Genomic DNA, 22,570 nt, shown 5'->3' on the forward strand with positions numbered 1-22,570 from the left:
GGTCAACCGCCGGTTCTTTTGCTGTGGTGTTCATTATCCATGAGATTAAATTTGGCTTCTGGTTGCAGAGGCTACACTGTAACCTCTTCCAGTCAAGGAAGCAAACTTTTTTTTAAGGCATCAGAAATCAGAAGATGCTAAACGGAAGATGCCAAGGGCTTCCTGTGCTGCCCTCTGCAGGCAGATGAAAGCATCTTGAACTAGAACAAAAGACTATTGTTTAATGCTACAGGACACTTGGCAGTGGCGGACTCTGGGCTTTAAAATTTCAGCAGCGTCCTGCAAAGTTTGGCCTTCTGTTAATTGTCACTGTTGCAGCATCCCTTGTCAAGCCTTCTCGGACTGGGCGAACTGCTCGCATTCCCTTAAATCCACCTGTTATTGGGGTGAATTTGCAATGCTCCAGACTCCTGAAGTCTCATGAGATTGGAAAAATCTCCATTAGGCTTGTATCCAATGAAGTTTCACTCAAGAGTAGATCTGCTGGAATTAATGGGCCTAAGGTAGCCATGCCCATTCATTTCAATGGGTCTACACTTGAGTGTGTGGCCAGAATTGGCTACACAATCTTTGGTATGTGTTTGCAAGCGGTAACTGGGAACTTTGATGTACGAATATCGAAAGAATACCTTTTTCCTTCTAAGGATGGGTGGTTCCGTATCAGCACACGGTCATGTGGACTGCTACTGATTTAGCCACCCCATTTAACCACCCTAAATATTTTGTAGGCAACTGGAGTAAAAAAAGAAATAAATCACTCCCTCTAACAGCAAACTTGGGGGGTGAGTGCTGACGGAAATGGGAGTCAAAGGGACACTGGGGAACATGCTCGGGGGAATCTTGTGGTTTGCAGAGTCACCAAAAAACACCCTTACTTTTAAAAACAGTTTAGGAGACAAACCTCCCAGTCCAAAAAGGATTAGTGAAGGTGGTGGAGTCTGTTTGTAAACGGAGGTCAAGGATTCTGGACTAGATGACTCTTGGGGTTCCTATGTTTTATTTTTCAACGTTTTAGATCTTTGCAGGACACTTTGAAGCGCAGATGAAATGAAAAGCAAGGCATATCATTTTAAAGTAAATATGAATTCTTTGCCTTTTGGCTACCAAAAAAAGCAATTTCATGTAATGTAATCTGGCACACTTTCTTAAAACTGAATTACAAATGGCACATACATTGGGGTTTTTTGTATAGCCTGTGGGCGTTTTAATTTAAATCAGCAAAGAGATCCTTGACTCTTCAGTGTATGGGGCTATCTGTTTAGCCCATTTTAGTGTTGGCTAAGTTCTAAAATCTTCCTGGATGTTTTAACTGTTGTCAGAGGCTCAGGAGCAGAAGAGCAGGGGAGAGAGCAAATAGAGAGCGGAGGAGAGGAATCAGAGGGGAGCGTAGGGGAATATGACAGTGGACCGAGAGATTCCATGAGCTTCTCCAGCGAATCTGAAGATTCCCAGGAGGGGGCGCCTATGGTAAGGGCGAGGCGAATCCCAGAGGGGACGATCCATAAACAAGGAACCAGAGGGGAGTACCAAAGGAGTAGCGGAGGAGTAGGGCCAGTTCCCTCACCAGAGCACAGTGGGGGGGAAGAGTCACGTGAGTCAGGACCAGCTTCTCCTCCATCGGGGAGTGGGGAGACGGAGGGAAGGCCAGGTCCAGCTAGCCTCCCCGAAAGGGGGAGCAGTGACACAAGTGTAACGGTCAGAAGGAAAGTGGGAGGCTGCGCGCGCGCGCCAAGTTCAAATGTGGAGGAGCGCGGGACAGGAGAAAACCCGGATTGGGAGCCAGGTCCTAAAGCCCGAAAGAGGGGGGGGGAGGAGTCGGGAGAATCAGCGTCAGAGGAATCTCGGAGGGCTGAGACTCCGACTAGCAGAAGGACCCAGAGAAAGAAGGAACAGAGGAAGAGGTGGAGTAAGGCTAGAATCTTAAGCTGGTGTCAGGGGGGAGGAGATTCAGATGGGACTTCTACGGTCTGATGGATAGATGTAGCGTTGCGCGCTGCGCGTCTGGAAATGAGACTGAACTTCAATAAAGACTTTTAAACTTGAGCAAGAAGCAGCGTTGGTCTTGTGTGAGCTGGGACCTTGGGCAGCGCTGACAACTGTGTATTGACAAATGTACTTTTTTCTGACTGACGGTCGAATAAAAGGTTGATGATGATGATGACTCTTCAGTGTGTGAACGGCACCTGATTTATTGGCTGTAAGCAGAAGTGTGGCTACCATGCACTTGTTTTTAATGAAGATTTCAAAGCAAGCAGCAGTCTCCAATCCAAGGGTGTCTTGTTTATCTGAATTCCAGCAAAACAAAGCTACGTTCATTATTCAGCCCTAAGCAGAATCCTGTAGACACAACTTTCCATCCTGAGATCTCAAACAACTCCTTTTTCGAGATTCAAGCATTCCCTATGTTTCAGCCAAAAAATCCTGACTCCATTATCAAGGGAGTTCAGCATTTAAGTCTGAAACCGAAATCTGGTAAATCGCGACAGCATCCTGCTTGTCTGTGCCAATGGATGATCACTGAAAGCAAAGAGCTCAACCCAGGGAGGCCGAGGTAGGGTTCGCCATCGTACATTTTGCAACCGGAGAAAGACGAGGGCTGCTGATCCACTCTGGTCCTCTGAACCCAAATTGATTCAAGAAACGAGGCGTCTTCTCTCCATCTAACTCTTTCCGGCCTATTTTCGTTTCTTATACTAAAAGGGAAAGAGGGAAACAGGCAGGAAATAAGCAAAACGTGTGGGACACAGGCAGGTTACCTGTGCTGGATGGGGTCGCAGCCCCTCTGAAAGAGCAATGGTATAACTTGGGGGTGCTGTGGGATACGTCTTTGTCCCCATGGGCCCAACCGTCCTCTGTGGCTAGGAGTGACTTTGGCCAGCTTTGTCTCTCCTCAATGGGAGGAGAGTGGAGTCCGGAATGGAGCGTGCTGGAAAAGGGCAAAGCTGGCTGGCTGGCATTCTGAACAGAAGCACACCCCCATTGTAAGTCTTTGGTTGAAGGTCCTCCTTAGAATCCAGGCAGAAGCCACCTTCAGGCAGCTGTGGCTTACCCCCCCCCCAAAGGATTATGGGAGCTGTAGTTTTAAGGGTGCTGAGAGATGTGTTCCTTTCAGAGAGCTACAATTCCCGGACTGGTTTGGCAATCAGTCCCTCTTCACAAAACCAGAAAGCTGCAAGGAATACTCACTTTTTCCATCACCCAATCAGCATCTTCAATGGATCTCTTGATGATCTGCCGGATCCGCTCTGGGTTGTCTTCATCAGCATGGACGTGAAAACTCTGCAAAACAATTTGCAAGGAGAGAGTGACCTGTTCAGTTAAAGGACAATGGAGTACTCAGTCCAGAGGACATTTACTAGAAAATAAGTATCTCTTAACGCCCAGTTCAGGCCTAATGATCTTGGTCCCTAGCTCAATCCCCGCTAGGGCCAGGAACGCTCCTTATCCGAAGTACCCTTATCGGAGAGCTGCTGCCAGCCAGTGTTGGCAATACTGAGGGACAAAGAGTCTGACTCTGTTTAAAGCAGCCTCCTCTGTTTCCCCAGTGGCAGCTCTCTCCAATGGCCTTGTAACTGCTCTCTGCCGAGGTCTAGGTTACGAATTCCAAACTGCGTGGACCAACAGTCTGACTCACTATATGCACACAGGAAGCATCCAGTCTTGCAAATTTCTCCACAAGCTGCACAAAGGCCACCCAAAGTTTATAAGGAAATCAGTGAGATAAGCCCTTGAAGGAAGCTCATGCAAGGCAAAACGTGTCAGGCTAACATCATATCGGACATCCATCTTTTCCAGCCCCTTGCAGACACGCTTCTCCCTTTTTCTGCTGACTCTGAATAAGACCGTTTCCTAGGTTCTTATTTAATCCAGTCCTTTATCTTGGGGTGTGAGGACTAGAGCCTTGGAGTTGCATCCAACTAGGAGGAGACCCGCTGGAACTAAGGGAGCCAAGTTAGCCCTGTCCAAGATTTTCAGTGGGTCTACTCTGAGTAGGACGACAGCCATGACTTTACGTTTAGGTGACAGGGCGATCAAGTTGGGCTTGTTCCCAGCTGAAATCCTGGAGAGCTACTGTGATACTGAGCTAGACTTGGTACAAAGCAAGCTCCCAGTATTCAGCATCCCAGGGACACTTGCTGGGATAGCTCAGCCAGTACAGCATGAGATGCTTAACCTCAGGGTCAAGGGTTCGAGCCCCACGTTGAGCGAAAGATTCCTGCATTGCAGGCATTGAACTAAGATGAACCTCGTGGCCCCTTCCAAATCTACAATTCTATGATCCTAAGTCTAAGTCCTAGACAGCAGAGACATCACCTTGCCAACAAAGGTCCGTATAGTTAAAGCCATGGTTTTCCCGGTAGTGATGTATGGAAGTGAGAGCTGGACCATAAAGAAGGCTGATCGCCAAAGAATTGATGCTTTTGAATTATGGTGCTGGATGAAACTCTTGAGAGTCCCATGGACTGCAAGAAGATCTGACCTATCCATTCTGAAGGAAATCAGCCCTGAGTGCTCACTGGAAGGACAGATCCTGAAGCTGAGGCTCCAATACTTTGGCCACCTCATGAGAAGAGAAGACTCCCTGGAAAAGACCCTGATGTTGGGAAAGATGGAGGGCACAAGGAGAAGGGGACGACAGAGGACGAGATGGTTGGACAGTGTTCTCGAAGCTACCAGCATGAGTCTGACCAAACTGCAGGAGGCAGTGGAAGACAGGAGTGCCTGGCGTGCTCTGGTCCATGGGGTCACGAAGAGTCGGACACGACTAAACAACTAAATAACAACAACAGGTCTAAGTCTTCCTCCTTACCTGCCGGATCATGTGCTTGTAGTGCTCCTGGACGTTCTTCCCTGGCAACAACTTGCAGCAACGCAACAGGTATCGGTACAGCTGCAGAGAGCTCTTCACCAGCTCCGCTCCCGGGAGGGGAGCCATCGCCTGCGATCGTTCAGCTCCTCAAAGAAAGCGCGACAGAATTGCCAGGAGTATTAGTCAGATTGCACAAGCGACCCCAATGTCAAGGTTTGCATCCCTGAAGCGACAGCTAAAACAGTTGTCATTCAGCCTGCAATTTAGTCATTCATTAGCCTCGGCCCAGTATACCTGAAGGAGAATCTCCATCTCCATTGTTCAGCCCGGACACTGAGGACCAGCTCTGAGGGCCTTCTGGTGGTTCCTTCGCTGGGAGAAGTGAGGTTACAGGGAACCAGGCAGAGGGCCTTCTCGGTAGTGGTGCCCGCCCTGTGGAACGCCCTCCCATCAGATGTCAAGGAAATAAACAACTATCTGACTTTTAGAAGACGTGTGAAGGCAGCCCTGTTTAGGGAAGTTTTTAGTGTTTGGTGTTTTTAATATTCTGTTGGGAGCTGCCCAGAGTGGCTGGGGAAACCCAGCCAGATGGACGGGGTATAAATTATTATTATTCATACATTTTCATATTCATGAGAATCAGCCACAAATTCGAGGACTTTCGACTGTGTGGCAGGAGCTGTCCTGTCCCTTTTTGGCCAGGACACTGTAACCAGCTCTGCTCCTGGATCTGATCTTAGAGGAGCTGCAGTTTTAAAGGCAAAATATTTACTCAGAGGTAAGTCCCACTGAGTTGCAGAGGCCTTGCTCCCTAGTAAAGAACGCTTCAAATATGGTTCATTTCAGAAAGGTCAGCAATATCAGAGCAAAAAGAAATGGTGTCTTTGGCTGCTGATAGGAAACGTTTTGCAAAAATGTAGAGATTGACTACTACACCACCTTTGAATGAATGGATAGGAAGTTTTTGAGGTTTCACAGCAGTGGCTAAACTGACTCACTACACTGGGGAATTTTTTGGATTTTGTGCTAAAATGAGAAAATTTTATTGAGTACCCTAAAAATTTAAACTTGATATCAGAAATAAATTCTTGGTTTATAATGCTCTGAATAGAAGTATAGCGTTCTGTAAGTAAACATTGTCTTTAATTCAAAATACAATTCTGGTATTTATTATGGTATAACAGATATTATTCATGCATCTCTAATCGAAAGGTGAAGGTGACTCCTCGTTTATGTATACCTATATATCAATTTATAAGATGTGTTACATTATGTATAACTGATTGATTAAAAACCGTTTTATTTATATTTATGTATTTAATAAAAGTATCTGTATACTGCTCTCTCATAAATTATCAGGGCGGTGTACAACAATGCAAAAGCATGCTTATAAAATTATTAAAAGCTGTATAAAATGATCATTGAAATGTCTGGCTACACAAGAACAGTTTAAACAACTGCAGCTGCCTGGCGGCTGGTGCCCATTGAGACTGGTAGGGTGGAAGGGAAGGAGCCAAACAGTAGGTGGCGCCAGAGTCAATGACAAGCAGAGCAAACTAAATGACAGGCAAAGCCAATTCGTTTTGTCCCTATCCTGTCCCTTGCTGAGTTCTACCAGGACAACACTGATGATATGGAGGAGGAAGATGCCTGTTCGACGAGACAGCCTGCAAAACACCTTCCAACTCTAAAATGTATTTGAATCCTGGAAAACAATAATTATGAGATTCAAGATGTCCTGCAAACAAACAGCGTAAGTCCTGAGACATATCAGCTTCTGCTCTCTCTCGCTCTCTCTCCCACCTGTAGAAATCACACGCACATATTTGCCACAACTTGGCTTACTGTCACCTAAAAAGCACCGATCAAAGCTTTAAATTTACCGCTCGGATTGCCACCTAAAAATTAATACATTAGTGAAAGCAGATTTGTTTACGAGTCGCTCCGCCAATAAATCAGGAAAGCACGGAGGAGGAATGTTGGACGCAGTGAGTGCACTGTGCCACAGGCTTGCACATGCTCACATTCCACGATAGTTGTTTACTGCACCTTGGTGCAATTCCGTGCGCTTCCGTGCGCAATCTGCCTCCCGTGGTCCATGCTGCCTGAGGTTAAATTTGCTATTTTTACACCAAGGTCCAAAGGTGTGTTCCCACCCATACCCATAGCCTCCTCCCCTCCCACCAAGGCAGCTGCATTGCACCCACCCACCAGAGACGCCCGGGGGTGTCGGATTTGCAACCCCACCCCTGTCTCCAGCATTGCTCAGTGGTTCAAGAGCATCAGCCTGGGAGACCCGAGTTCACATCCCTGCTAGGCCATGAAGCTAATAAAAAGGTAAAGAGACCCCTGACCACTAGGTCCAGTCGTGACCGACTCTGGGGTTATGGCGCTCATCTTGCTTTATTGGCTGAGGAAGCTGGCGTACAGCTTCCAGGTCATGTGGCTAGCATGACTAAGCCGCTTCTGGCGAACCAGAGCAGCGCACGGAAACGCCGTTTACCTTCCCGCCGGAGTGGTACCTATTTATCTACTTGCACTTTGACGTGCTTTCGAACTGCTAGGTTGGCAGGACATGAAGCTAAAAGGGCTGACCTATTGCTCCCACCCTCTCGGACTCGCCTACCTCACAGGGTTATTGTGCGCCTGCAAGCAAGCAGGGAGCACTCTTTACGCAGCCTCGAGCTCTTTGGAGTAAGAGAGGGGTAGAAACGCGCTCAGCCCGCATTGCCTTAACTTGGGGGATGCCTTTGCCGCTTTGCACAATGTTAATAATAATAATAATAATAATAATAATAATAATAATAATAATAATTTATTATTTATACCCCGCCCATCTGGCTGGGCTTCCCCAGCCACTCTGGCGGCTTCCCAAAAAAATATTAAAATACTGTAATACATCAAACATTAAAAGCTTCCCTAAACAGGGCTGCCTTCAGATGTCTTCTAAAAGTTTGGTAGTTGTTGTTCTCTTTGACATCTGGTGGGAGGGTGTTCCACAGGGCGGGCACCACTACCGAGAAGGTCCTCTGCCTGGTTCCCTGTAACTTGGCTTCTCGCAGTGAGGGAACCGCCAGAAGGCCCTCGGAGCTGGACCTCAGTGTCCAGGCAGAACGATGGAGGTGGAGACGCTCCTTCAGGTATACTGGGCCGAGGCCGTTTAGGGCTTTAAAGGTCAGCACCAACACTTTGAATTGTGCTCGGAAATGTACTGGGAGCCAATGTAGGTCTTTCAAGACCGGTGTTATATGGTCTCGGTGGCCACTCCCAGTCACCAGTCTAGCTGCCGTGTTCTGGATTAGTTGTAGTTTCCGGGTCACCTTCAAAGATAGCCCCACACAGAGTGCATTGCAGTAGTCCAAGCGAGAGATAACCAGAGCATGCACCACTCTGGCAAGGCAGTCCGCAGGCAGATAGGGTCTCAGCCTGGGTACCAGATGGACCTGGTAGACAGCTTCCCTGGACACAGATTTGACCTGCACCTCCATGGACAGCTGTGAGTCCAAAATGAATCCCAGGCTGTGCACCTGGTCCTTCAGGGGCACAGTTACCCCACTCAGGACCAGGGAATCCTCCACACCTGCCCGCCTCCTGTCCCCCATAAACAGTACTTCTGTCTTATCAGGATTCAACCTCAATCTGTTATCCGCCATCCATCCTCCAACCGCCTCCAGACACTCACACAGGACCTTCACCGCCTTCACTGGTTCTGATTTGAAAGAGAGGTAGAGCTGGGTATCATCCAGTGACGCCCCTCTTGCATTCTGGGGTTTGCAGCGACGCGGACTTATAAAAAATATTGGGGGGGCCCGGGAAAGCTCATGAATAATAAATAAGCTCATGAATATGCAAATAAAGTGGCGCCGCCTCCTCGTGAGCGAATAGGGGAGAGCGTGCTGCGCCTATTAATCAGCTCCAAAGGAAATTGGGTGGAGCTTTTGCTCGGGAGGGAGGGCAGGAGGCATGCAGCCCGCCCCCCCTGTGCATTTTGGGCTGGGGGAGGGGCGGCGATGGCGCTCTGCTGGAGGGGCGCCGGAGATTATTGGGGGGGCGGAGCCCCCCCAAACGAATTTTTGAGGGGGCTCGGGCCCCCTCAAGCCCCATGGAGTCGGCGCCTATGGGGGTTTGCAACCTTTGCATTGCATTCCACCCTCCCCTTCACCTCCCAATCTGTCTTACAGGCCTTCCCCAGTATACAGTCTCCAACGGCCCCCTGTGCACGAAGCACCCCAGCTCCCGCCACACGCATATATGCACATTCCCTGTTGCAAAAGCTCCCTTACCGAGAAGCTGACCTCCTCCTGGCGCATGCGCAGTTCCTTTTTCCAGGACACCTCTGCCGTCCGTTCTCCGGGCAACGTAGAGATAAAAAGAACAGAGGGACACATCCAATTTGCTGAATACGAAGCTTCCGGGTTCTCTTTGGAAGCCGCCCTGCTCAGCACACATTTACTCAGGAGTAAATCTCACTGAGTTCCGTGTGAATTAATTCTAGGGCAGGCATCCCCAAACTCGGCCCTCCAGCTGTTTTGGGACTACAACTCCCATCATGACTAGCTAACAGGACCAGTGGTCAGGGATGATGGGAATTGTAGTCCCAGAACAGCTGGAGGGCTGAGTTTGGTGATGCCTGTTCTAGGGAAGTGGGATGAGACTGTCTTCTCCTAGCAGATCCGCAGCAGATACGTAAATCTCATTCAACACACATTCCAAACACAAAACCCGCAAAGAATCCGGGAACTGAGGTTTGCCAAGGGTGCTAAGGAGTGCGGCTCTATATGGAAGCGGGAGGGAAGGGGTTATTGGAGAGAAATCGTGAGCTCTAAATGTATGCAGGAAAGCTTCGTATGCAGATCATGAAAGATATTCAGAATTTCACAGTAGTTGCTTGGGTTTAGGTCCCAGGGCACCCATCAGCAATTACAGAATTGTAGAGTTGGAGAGGGACCACGAGGGTCCTCTAGTCCAACCCTCTGCCACGCAGCTAAAGCATCCATGACAGAGGCCCAGCCAACCTCTGCTTAACGTCGAGCCTGCTTGTGGATAAATTATTATTATTATCCAGAATTAATTCTTTCTAACTCAGGTTTTATTTTGTATGGAGTCATAATCACCATCAGTATTAATATAGTGGTATAATTAATTATTATTATTAACAGCAAAAACAACAATATTCTTTCCTTGTTTTGTATGGAAAAAATATTGCTATGAGTATCATTCTGCAAAACAAAACCTTGCTTTTGTATTGATTATTTATTGCGCATTCATTAAAGAAAGAAAGAAAGAAAGAAAAGAGAAATAACTACACATAGAGGGGGGTTAAGCAAAACAAAATCGTCTGCTTCTTGCTATGTTTTTTGTTGTGAGTGGGTTGCAAAAGAAGTAACTACAGTTCTAAGATTCTGTTATCTATAATTCTAACAGTATCTATCTCTGTGGTACATAATCAGCGACGGGGGGGGGGAGATTGACGCAGGCGTGCTTCAGGCAGTGAAAGGGCGCCCTCTGGCGAGCAAGACGCAGGCCTTCTCTTGATAGCAGTTTCTGCAGGAAAATCCCGTGCTCTCTTGCTGCCGCACCAAGGCTGTGTGATAAGAGGTAATCCAACAGGTGCAGTTTTTCCAGTAAAGCTTTGTCTGTTGGATATCTGCCTGCAATGCCACAGAAAAGGGACCTGCGAAATAGCAACTCATGCTTTAATCCTAGATGAGATTGGGGAGTGAGGGAGGCAAGCTGTGATGCCTCCGTGATGGGCAAAAAGCCCTCTAATTTGGGATTCTATTGAGATAGCTCAACATGAGACTCTTAATTTCAGGGTGATGAATTCAAGCCCCACATTGGGCAAAAGATTCCTGCATTGCAGGGGGTTGGACTAGATGACCCTTAGGGTCCCTTCCAACTCTACCATTCTATGATTCTAAATGCATCCCATTGCTCCTTCTGGACCACCTTCATCGGCCCTGACTGAGTGACAGCCTCTTCCAGTCCTTCTTTTGAGATCCACTTAGATGTCAAGGATTGAACATGGGTCCCTGTGCTCTCAGCTTGACCTATGGCCCTCAGTCCCTCTCCGCTGTCACGTCCATGTCTTTTGCTGGTGCCATGCTTATGGGTCCATAAATTACCATATAGCATATATTCAACACAAAAAACAGCGACAATTTGTTTTTGACAGCTGGACATATAAAGGACCCCATTACCTTCAGTAGCTTAGGGCCTCAATCAAACCTAAATCTGGCCCTGGGTGCAAAGCACAATGCCTCCTTGAGCTCTTTGGAGAAATAGGTGGAGGCATAAATGCAATAAAAAACAATTTTTGAAAGGCCCACTTGGGTCTAGTGGCAGATTGTGCAGTTAATAGAGAACTCCGTGGCTCCTGTTAATATAAACCAAGCAGGGTAATGATCAACACAGACTCGCCAATGATTAATTCACATGATTTTGTGATTAAGAACAGCGTATTCTAAAAATTAAGGACATTTCTGCTCCTTCCTTTCTTTCTAATGGAGCAAAGCACATAAGGTTGTGTGTGGATGGCATACCCTCCAACATTTCTCTGATGAAAATAAGAATGTCCTGAGGAAAAGCAGGACGTTCTGGGATTAAATCAGAAACTGGGACGGCTTCTATAAATCTGGTACTGTCCCTGGAAATAGGAACATTCATGTGGGTCCCGCTCAGATGAAGAACACAGGGTCCAGGTTGGTTTAAGTGGGGACTGGCAGTCCTTCAGGTATTCAGGTCCTGAGCTTTATAGAGAGCCAGTGTGCTGTAGTGGTTAAGAGCAGTAGACTCGTAATCTGGTGAACTGGGTTTGTGTCTCCGCTCCTCCACATGCAGCTGCTGGGTGACCTTGGGCCAGTCACACTTCTCTGAAGTCTCTCAGCCCCACTCACCTCACAGAGTGTTTGTTGTGGGGGAGGAAGGGAAAGGAGAATGTTAGCCGCTTTGAGACTCCTGAAGGGGAGTGATAAAGCGGGATATCAAATCCAAACTCTTCTTCTTCTCTTCTATAGGTCAAAACCAGCATTTTGAATTGGGCCCAGAAACTAATTGTAAGCCAGTGTGCATGGGCCAGAATTTGTGTTATGTGCTCAGGCTGTCTTGCCCCGGTGAGCAACCGGGTTTCTGAATTCTGCACCACCTGCAGGTTCCAAGCTGTCTTCAACGGCAGCCCCATGTGTAACACATTGCAGTAATCTAGCCTAGAGGTTACCAGAGCCTAGGCGACAGAAGTCAGGCTACCAAGGTCTCCTAAGAATAAGGAATCCACTAAATAATAAAAAAAGTAATCACTTGGGGGGGTATAATCTGCCTGCATGCCATGTTCTAGTGACACAAGTTTCCTCGCTCCGACTTAAATAGCATCCGCACAGCGCCAAAGAACTTCCTAAGCAAAGCTCAGTAGACTCAGAGTTTTTCTTTTTAAAAAAAAGAAATAAAGAAATCTGCTAATTGCGCAGCCTGTGGAATAGATGACTGTATAATGATGCCCTCATCAGAGAGCTCAGATCACATTTGCATTTAGATAAAGAGCTCCTGATTCTTTTCTTTAAAGAGGCAGGCATGAAGGGAGCCCAGCTCTGGCTATTGCAACGCTCTTCTGCCTTCCATCGCAGTGTCTGCCCCTGATAAGGGAGGCTGGGGCAGCGGCGCCAGGGAAAGCCTTGCCCAATTAATCTCTGCACGCCCGAGTTTGTCAATTGGCCGATTCAGGCCCAAGCGCAGGCAATGCGAGCGAGAGATGACACCGCGTGACACCTCAGCTATCAGATGCTCTTGGGATTCATTCCTCTCCTCCAGCTGCGCCTGTTTTGCAGCCAAACCTCCCCCCCCTCCCCATTTCACAGTTTCATCTGAAACGCTTTCAACACTCTCACTGAAGAGGGCTTCGGTTGCCATTCAAATTCCTCTAGAATGCTGAACTCTTCAGATTTCACTCAATGCGAAATGTTGGGTGCCAGAGCTGCAGCCAAAAGCGAAGTGTTGTTGTTCTTGTTCTTTATTAAAAATTGGGAAAGGCCCTAAAATTCTGTGTCTCTCTCTCTGCAAGAAACCAGGAACCCCGACCACTTTGTTGGCAAGCCTTCTCTGCTCATTGCTTATAACACCAAAATTAAACTTGGCAAGCTAAATAATTGGGTTGGTCAGATTGGACAAGGAATCGTTTTTGGTTTTTTTGCAGGATTCTCTTGGGTTCAGGAAGGTAAAGGTGAAGAAACAAACGGCCTGGTGAGGAAACAAGTTCTTGCCAAATTGCCCCTGAAATCTGATCTATTGGCTGGGCTGGATTTTCTAGTTTTCTATCCACTGTTGAGCTGCATCAAAAAAGCAAGGGCCCCTCCAAACCGCTGTCATATCCTCCAATATTCCTCTGGTGAAAATAGGGGCGTCCCATTTCATTATCATAATTTTACTATCTATACCCCGCCCATCTGATTGGGTTGCCCCAGCCACTCTGGGCAGCTTCCAACATACATAAAAACGTAATAAAACATTAAACATTGAAAAACCTTCCCTATACAGGGCTGCCTTCAGACGGCTCAGGGCTTGGATAACTCCATACCCTTCAACATTTCTCCAATGAAAATAGGGGCATCATAAGGAAAAGCGGGACATTCTGGGATCAAATCAGAAACTGGGACGACTTCTGTAAATCCAGGACTGTCCCTGGAAAATAGGGGCAGTTGGAGGGTCTGGGGGTGTTTGCAGGTGTAGTCTCATCCCTATTTTTATTGGAGAAATGTTGGAGAGTATGGAGTTATGTGACACACACACCCCATCCCAGCTACAGAGATAAGTAACTACACAAGCTTTAGAGGACACCTGAAGGCAGCCCTGTATAGGGAAGTCTTTTTTAAAAAAAAAAGTTTAATGTTTTTTAATGTTTAATGGTTTATATATGTTGGAAGCTGCCCAGAGTGGCTGGGGCAACCCAGTGAGATGGGTGGGATATAAAAAATATCATTATCATCATCATTATTATTATTACATAGGACATCCCTATTTTCATCAGAGAAATGTTGGAGGGTATGTAGTCTGCAAGATGTAACCAACACAATAATCCTGCATTTGTGGTGGATTTATACTGGACCATCCACACATCATTCAGCTTTATTAACAGTTCTGCAATACCTCCCAAATGTGACCACATTATTGCCCACTCATACCCTCTGAGTTTCCCGATTTTCCAGGGATAGTCCCAGAATCACAGAAGCCATCATGGTTTCTGGTTTTATCCTGGAATGTCCCCATTTTCTTTTTTTCTTCCCCTCCACGTCTCGGAGAACAATTAAAACTGGTGTGTGTGTGTGTGTGTGTGTGTGTGTGTGTGTAAGTGCAAAAACAGAGTCCTGCACCCAATGAAGGAAATGGTGAAGCTGGCATACGAAGGAAAAGGTCACAAATCCACTTTAATTACTTAAATTGTGTTGCTTCAACAGCCAGCCATTTCTTAGGAAACGTGTGAAGTGTTTACTTCTTTATTGCAGATGGAGCCTTACACTGTCTACTGAGTACGTCCCACTGTATTAAATGGAGACTACTCCCAAGTAACTGGGTAAAGACTGTGCAGCCTTACCCTGCAATCTGAAGCATTTTTACTTACTGGTGTGTTCTTGTTCAATCCCACAGTTGTTGTTTCTCCTCCTCCTCCTCCTCCTCCTCCTCCTCCTCCTCCTTCTGTTCTTGTTGTTGTTGTTTCCCACCTTTTCCCCTGACAGGGACTTCAGGGCAGCTGACTGCAAAAATTTTATTCTATTCCATTTATCTGTGGAAGGTGTTGTACATTATCCGTTCCCTCACACTTTGTTTCCTTTACAACAATCCTGTGAGGTAGGATAAGCTGAGAGGTTGCTGTGGGAATGTTCAGGGTGGCAGGAGAGGATATATTGTTTATTAATATGCTTCCTAACTTGCACTAGCAAGTTCCTTCATGTAGCAGAGTTACATTCCCCTTTCTTACATGGACATCAGATAGCTGGCTGCAGGCTCATGTAAGCCTTTCACTATTATACAATCCAGTCTGTGTCAGATTGAATTGTACGTTCCTGGTAAATTCCCTTTAATCCCTCTTAAAAGAATAAAGACACGACAATCTCATTTAAAGTCAATAAAAGAAGTTTACTCACATCAGTTCACAGTTGGATTCCTGAAGGCATACTTAGTTACACATATGTACATGTGGATCCACCCCATATGGGGGAATAATCCCAGTGCTTCTGCTAGCTGAGGATTCCTAGCTAAGAAGCTGGTCAAACGAAGAAGGAAGTGAAAAAGGGAGAGAGTGCTGCGTGACTCGTCCTTTTGTTACCTGGAGAGGTAAGGTCACGTCCACCTCTAGTCACATGAAAGAAAGGATGCTCCAGCTCAGGAGGAACAGGAAGTTTCGACAGGCTGGACCAACATCCCCTTGCATGTCCACTCTAGGATAACAAGGAATGTCGTATTTGACTGCTCCCAGTGGATTACAACCCACAGTTCCAAGTGGCTCAAGGCGACAGATGGAGATGCATATATGACATTTATGTGTGTGGGAGCTCAATCGTAGGAGATGTTTCCTGATGCAGAACAGGATGTCCCTCTTTTCACTGGACACTCTTGTGCTACAGCGCATTAAAAGCAGGGCAAAAGCAACAACCCAAAACATTCGCGGTCTGAAAAGTTACAGGCTGTCAGTCGTCAGTTACAATCGAGACACGTACCGATAAGAAATGAAGCTTAAAATGTCACTGTGCATGCAAAGCCCTTTGCTTGGGCAGCATTGCACTCATGTAGCTCCTAATAAAAACTGGTCATTATGCTATGAACGTATTTTGACGTGTGCGTATAATAATGGATCGACACAACCGCCTACATTTTTGGGTGCTTATTGGGAGGCGTGGTTACGAAATCTGCTTGTGGGGGTGTGTGGCTATGGGAACTGCGTTGAGGAACGTTTGCCCTTCCAAAGGTATACAGCTGCTGTTAACGTGGTGGCTCTTTTGCTTTTGGTTGTGGGGAGATCAGACAGGGAGACAATTGAGCCTCAGAGAGTATAGAGATTCTAATTTCACACCCAGATATGCAAACAAGATGCATAACATTGACTTTAGCACTGCGACAATGTCATTGTGCTGTTTCTTCGGAGTGCATTTAAATGAAGAACTATCCTTGCCACATTCTCCCCTGTTGCCAAACACCCCCCCCTTTTTTTATTTAACCTTGCCTCCCTGCACAGTGAAACTTAAATGTTGTTACAGATATAGAGACATCTCTTTTCACATTGAGAAACTCTTTGGCAAGAAAGGCATTTAAAGGAAAAGGGTTCATGGCGGAACTTCTGTTGGCTCTCAAAGGAGGGGGAGCTGAAATAATAATAATAAAAAACCCCGAAATAAAATCTGACATTGAGATGCAGTTTAATTAACTGGAGTTCTTGCAGAGCGGCAAATCCCAAAAGGGAACAGGGTGGTGAAAACAGGAGTGGGAAGATCAGAATCTACACAGTCTGCAAAGTTGATGGCGGTAGGGGTAACTCCGAAAGAGGCACATGAAGTTGCTACAGAAGAACACAAACTTTTTTTTAACATACTCGATGTGCCTGGGTTTTGAAAACGGAGAGGGGGGTTGCTCTCATAATAGGTAAAGGTAAAGGACCCCTGGACAGTTAAGTCCAGTCAAAGGCGACTACAGTGGTACCTCAGGTTAAGTACTTAATTCGTTCTGGAGGTCCGTTCTTAACCTGAAACTGTTCTTAACCTGAAGCACCAATTTAGCTATTGGGGCCTCCTGCTGCCGCCGCGCCGCCGGAGCACGATTTCTGTTCTTATCCTGAAGCAAAGTTCTTAACCTGAAGCACTATTTGTGGGTTAGCGGAGCGTGTAACCTGAAGCGTATGTAACCTGAGGTACCATTGTATGGGGTTGCGGCCCTCATCCTGATTTCAGGCCGAGCGAGCCAGCGTTTGTCCACAGACAGCTTTCCGGGTCATGTGGCCAGCATGACTAAACTGCTTCTGGCACAACGGGACACCGTGATGGAAACCAGAGCGCATGAAAACAGCGTTTACCTTCCCGCAGCAGTCATACCTATTTATCTACTTGCACTGGTGTGCTTTCGAACTGCAAGGTTGGCAGGAGCTGGGACAGAGCAACGGGAGCTCACCCCAATGTGGGGATTCGAACCGCCAACCTTCGGATCGGCAAGCCCAAGAGGCTCAGTGGTTTAGACCACAGCGCCACCTGCGTCCCATCTCTTAATATTAGAACGCAGGGGAGTCGTCCAATGAAGCCAAATGTTGGAGCAGTAGTGTACGGTCAGTGGACTAGGGGGACTAAGGCTAGTTCCCTAATTGTTCCCCTGTTGCCTCCTTCCCCAAACCTGGGAAGCTTGTGCCCAGCTTAAGGAGGGAGGCTTGATGCTCCAATGGGCCCAAGAGCTCTTCCATCACCTTCCCAAAGTCTGCCTGGCTTTGGGAAGGAGGCAGTAAGGCTCCAGCCCTTGTGTCAGGGCCGTGGTGCCTCCTTCCCAAAGCCTGGGATGTTTCTGCCTGGCTTAGGGAAGGGGGCGCAATGTTCACGAGCATGATGTCAGGACATGGCCGCGTCACTCTTGCAATGTGCCCCCTCATTGCCCTTGCAAGCTGGCGCCTCTGACCCGAACTCTTCCCCTTTGGAAAATTTCACCGCATGCCACTGGTTAGAAGATTTGGGACAGCGAAAAAAGGAAGGCTGTCTTCACACAGCTCAGAGTTAAACTCTGGGATCTGCTTCCAGAAGATGCGGTGGAGGAGGACAGCTTTAAAAGAGGATTAAACCAATTCGTGGGGGATAAGGCTCTCCATGGCATCTCATCACAATGGTTATAGATTAGCTCAGAGGCAGTAGACTAGAGAAGTTAAGAGGGAAGTGCCTAGTTGGACATTCTGAGAAATGGTCTCATGGTCAGGTAGGGTTGCCATATTTCAAAAAGTAAAAACCAGCATTTTTTAAGGAAACCCCCAAAATTGTTTTTTTTAAAAAAAATTTATTAAAGGTTTTTTTTTTATAACAACAAAAACAATACAATACAATACAATAAACACAACAAACAAAAAAAACAAGTACAATTTCAGATCTTATTTTCTTGTACCTTACTTCCCCGACTTCCTCATGCCTCCCTTTTCTGTATTCCAATTTCTAATCATTTATTCAGCAAATCTTCCCTTATTTTAACTTAGTTTGATCTTACTTATTCTCCTTATCTTATCCGAAACCCCCAAAATTGTTTAGGTTTTATGTGCAGTGGGGGTTTTTTTTTTTTGCAGTAATGCCCAAAGAAACACAATTTTTTGAATGACTTACATAAGAGCCACATTTCAGAAATCCCACCAACCCACCCAGATGTCAATTCTACCTTTGAAATCTTGGACGCATGGCAGCCCTAGATCAGGCCAAGAGAGTGGCAGCATGAAAATATCTTTTGCCAGCATATTATCATTGACAATGGGCAGACCAAAAGGTTCCATCGAATCCATGATCCTGCCTTCCCTCGTGGCAGCCCAGGTTTGCAACTGGAGTGTGAAGTCCGTGGAGTTTGGTATGTATGTGGCAGTGGAGTTCAGAAACAAATAGGCTGGTAAGACTGATGGTCGAAAGAATAAAGAAGCTTAAGGTTGATTACTCCTGGCGGACGACATTGTCTTGCAAGAAGACATGACCGGATGACACACTGAACAAGAGCATTCTGCACTGCAGCATTTTGTTGCAGCTCACACTTGCTACAGCATAAAGTCGACCTGTGGCTAACACAGACCTCCCAGTGTCCCTGTTTTCCAGGATGGTCCCGGATTTACAGAAGTCATCCCAGTTTCTGATTTGATCCCGGAATGTCCCAGCTTTTCCTTAGGATGTCCCTATTTTCATCGGAGAAATGTTGGAAGGTATGGCGTTATGCGACACCCCCCCAAGCCAAGGAGATAAGTAACTACACAACCTTTAGAAGACATCTGAAGACAGCCCTGTATAGTGAAGTTTTTTAAAAAAAATGTTTAATGTTTTATTATGTTTTTATATATGTTGGAAGCTGCCCACAGTGGCTGAGGTTGTTGTTGTCGTCGTCATCATCATCACCATCATCATCATCATCATCATTGAATAGGATGCCCCCATTTTCATCAGAGAAATGTCAAAGGCTATGCAAACATTAGCTTAGTTTTATATAACCTATAACTGGGGCTGGTTTGGCAAAAACCAGCTAGGGATCTAAGAATCCTGAATTTAGGCATTTGGAGCTTGCACCTTGTACTACAAAGCTGCTCCAGGAAAAAAGGTGTGGGCCTGTGCCCCATAATCAAAAGGCACAGAGTCATAAAGCACACAGCTGTGTAATTTGGCCAAGTGACTTGTGTTATTTTTACGATGTGGCAGGAGGTCTCCATTTCAGGTAAAAACAACAGGGGGTGTATGGGCTGAATAGCTCTCTCCTCAAGATCCAAGGTTCTACCTGTTTTACGACTGCATAATACTCACCTGAATTCCCTCCACCTTTTTATTAATTCGGTTCATAATGCGCTGCAATATAACATTTCATACTCTGTGTGCATGTTTGTACTTCTGGGAGTATTATTCTGAGAGATGTGCAGGAAAAGGCAGGTCTTTGCCTCGCCTCCGTCTTCTAAATGAAGTCCTCTGAATAGAACCAGCTGAAGTTCATTTTGAAAATTTAATTTATCCATCTTGTCTTCTCTTCCATAAGAACGGCATTCCATGTTGGACAACACCACACCTTGGGCAACAAACCATTTTTGCAATCACTTTTTAAAAAAAACACATACACATCTGTAGCACCATCCTATGCCTGTGTTCATTGGAACTTACTCCTAGGGAAGCATGCATAGGATTGCAACTAGTTGGGCACAAATATCCTCTTCTCTCTCACCCTTCATGGGTGATGGAAATGGCCCGAAATCCCAATGACTCTTCACCTCGTCTGCACTTTGTGTTATGTACTGAAGTTCTCACCCTGGGCCAGCAGGGGGATACTGTAGATAGTTATGCAAATGAAGGATCGAAAGTGATGTTCAGTGATTGGATAGTTAGTATGCAAATGAAGGATCGAAATTGACGTTCAGTGATTGGATAGTTTTAGAAAGTTGTTACAGTAACAAGGTACTGGAGCTCTATATAAGCAGGCTGACTGAGGCCTTCAGTTCAGTTCTGTTCCAGTTTACAAATAAAGAAGAGCTGTTTGAAGAATCGCTGTGTCGTCTGATATGTTCACCCACAACTTAACACTTTGCATCTAAAGCGGTATCACCCCACTTTAAACAGCCATGGCTTCCCACAAAGCGTCCTGGAAACAGTAGGGTGCTAAGAGTTGTTCGGAGGTTTCTGTTCCCCTCCAACAGCTACAATTCCCAGAGCTCCCCTGCAAAGAGGGATTGGTTCATAGCTGTCAACTTTTCCCTTTCCTTGTGAGAAATCCTATTTGGAATAAGGGAATTTCCCTTAAAAGGGAAACGTTGACAGCTATGGATTGGTTGTTAAAACCACTTTGGGAACTGTAGCTTTGAGAGGGGAACAGGAGTCTCCTAACACCTCTCAGCAGCCTTATGAAACTACACTTCCCAAAATTCTCTAGGGGAAGCCACAACTCTTTAAAGTAGTATCATGTTGCTTCCATTGCATGGCACGGATGTGGCCAACATCTGTGGTGTGTTTGGGACAGACTAGGACCTAAGTATGCTGCTCAAAGTCAGGTGATCATTTTCAAAATGGATGCTAACCTTTCCCTCTTCTTTCCTTGTGCGTGCAGGAGAGGGTGCACACCCACCAGCCGATGATGGTTTTGCAGTCGTCTCCCCCCCCCCCACTTTGACACCTTTGTTTGCTGAACAAAGGCCTTGAAGAACAGGACTCTCGACAGGACTGAAAGTCTTCAGGAATAACAACAACCCAGCCACCGCCACCCTTGGCGCGTGGCAGATGGTTTCGGAGACAATCCTCGAGAGCCAGGATTAAAAAGCAATTTCCAGCAACTTCAAAATGGGTCTCCATATTTGGGTCACCAAATTAACTCTTTCGAGGGGAGGAGAAGAGGACTTATGCAGTGGATTCCCCATGCATCATCAGTCTGTTTAAAGCAGGAGGTATAAGAAGCAGAGGCTGGCCCATCAGGGCAAATGGGGCTGTGCCCCACCAGCCTCAGAGAGCCCAGAGACAGCCTCTCCTCTGCTTGCCTACTGACATCCAGCCCAAAGAGCGGCTGGTCAGCTTCCTGCTCCTTGGCCTCAGTATTGGACTTGTAGAACTCAGCAGGGAGGAGGAGGAGGATGGGGACAAAACTAAAATCAGTTGCCTCTGCCTGTCGTTGGCTGTGGCGCCCCCTGCTGTTGGGCTCCCCACCTTCTTCCCAACCAGTCCTCAATGGGCTCCAGTCACCACAGCCTAGTCTGGCTGGATGCAGAGGAGTGGTGGGAGGCACCAGATGGGGAACCCCCAAGGGACACCCCAGGGGAAGAAGGCTCAGAGCCAGGAGATTGGTGGTGGGACGATGATCCAGTGGGAGAAGAGGGGGGCAGATTCGGGGGAGGAAGTGTCGGAAGCTGAAGAGCAACAGGGTTTAGTGAGCAGGAAGAGACTGTGGCAGAGAGCAGTCCAGACTCAGGGGCAGAAGAGGAGGCTGGAGAGGACAAGGGCCAAAAGGCAGAGGTGAGGTTGGCTGCTGAAGAATCCAGGGAGTCTGCTCCTGCTGCTGCAACCAGCTCCTCTCCACCCTAAGCTCCCAGAACCAGAAGAGGTGTGAAGAGGGTGGAGCAAAGAGAGACAAGACAAAGGAGCCTGAGATAGCTTGGGATGGAGGGAGGACCTTCAGTTCTAGCATCTACCTCCTTGGAGCAAGATCTACAGGAAAGCGTTGCTGGGATCACCAGGCCTGCACTGTTCTGGTTTCTTTGAATAAAGAGTTAATTTCACTAACACCAGTGTTTTTGATTTCTTCTGTTATTTTTTTCTATAGCGCAGCAGCATTTAATTTAAACGGATTAAAGAGACAGTAACATTTCCTGTGTCTTCATATAAGAATAGTTGTAAAAGAAAATTCTTAAAAAGGTACCGCTTCCAATGTCTTTATTTTCCATAAGCTTCTGAAATTAATTGCATGAAGCTACAAAATGAGCAAATGCTTTGAAATCTGTATACAAAACATAAATGACCTCTACAGTGGTACCTCGGGTTACATACGCTTCAGGTTACATACGCTTCAGGTTTCAGACTCCGCTAACCCAGAAATAGTACCTTGGGTTAAGCACTTTGCTTCAGGATGAGAACAGAAATTTTGCTCCTGCGGCACGGCAGCAGCGGGAGGCCCCATTAGATAAAGTGGTGCTTCAGGTTAAGAACAGTTTCAGGTTAAGAACGGACCTCCAGAATGAATTAAGTACTTAACCAGAGTACTTTTAAACTCAGCTTTTTTGTGCGCAACTTAGAAACTTTTAAAAGTGGCACCCAAAATAGCAATACGCCACTCTAAAAAAAGGAAACTGTTCTTTTAATACCATACCCTCCCGCTTCTGCCGACACTCAGATCTCAATACACAACTAGTCGTCATGTTCAAAGACATTTCCAAGGTGAGATTCCATGTTCCGTTCCCATAACTTCTGGTTGTCAGAATACCCATGATATCCTTCGTTGAAATTGGGAGCATCCCTTCCAACGTTCTTCATGCGCATTTTAGCCTCTGTTCAGGTTCACTATCTTCATCTCCGCTGAAGATTGCTGCTACAGAAAGTGTTTTTGGAG

General features: G+C 46.5%; 1 protein-coding gene across 2 annotated transcripts; it reads right to left on the reverse strand.

Annotated features, from left to right (window-relative positions):
* Nucleotides 1-978: 978 nt before the first annotated feature.
* LYRM9 (LYR motif containing 9) lies at nt 979-9,157 on the reverse strand. 2 transcript variants are annotated; one of them, XM_053367257.1, is made up of 5 exons: nt 9,094-9,157; nt 4,811-4,956; nt 3,187-3,279; nt 2,179-2,693; nt 979-1,250 (listed from the first exon to the last, which is right to left on the reverse strand). In XM_053367257.1, the coding sequence occupies exons 2-4, from the start codon at nt 4,934-4,936 to the stop codon at nt 2,676-2,678; spliced, it is 237 nt and encodes a 78-aa protein (XP_053223232.1). In that variant the 5' UTR covers nt 4,937-4,956; nt 9,094-9,157; the 3' UTR covers nt 979-1,250; nt 2,179-2,675. The 2 variants fall into 2 exon arrangements, with proteins under 2 accessions (XP_053223232.1, XP_053223233.1); XM_053367258.1 differs by lacking the exon at nt 9,094-9,157 and adding an exon at nt 8,493-8,586.
* Nucleotides 9,158-22,570: the final 13,413 nt, after the last annotated feature.

This window comes from Podarcis raffonei, chromosome 15, assembly GCF_027172205.1.
Source record: "Podarcis raffonei isolate rPodRaf1 chromosome 15, rPodRaf1.pri, whole genome shotgun sequence".
In the NCBI taxonomy this organism is placed as follows: domain Eukaryota; kingdom Metazoa; phylum Chordata; class Lepidosauria; order Squamata; family Lacertidae; genus Podarcis; species Podarcis raffonei.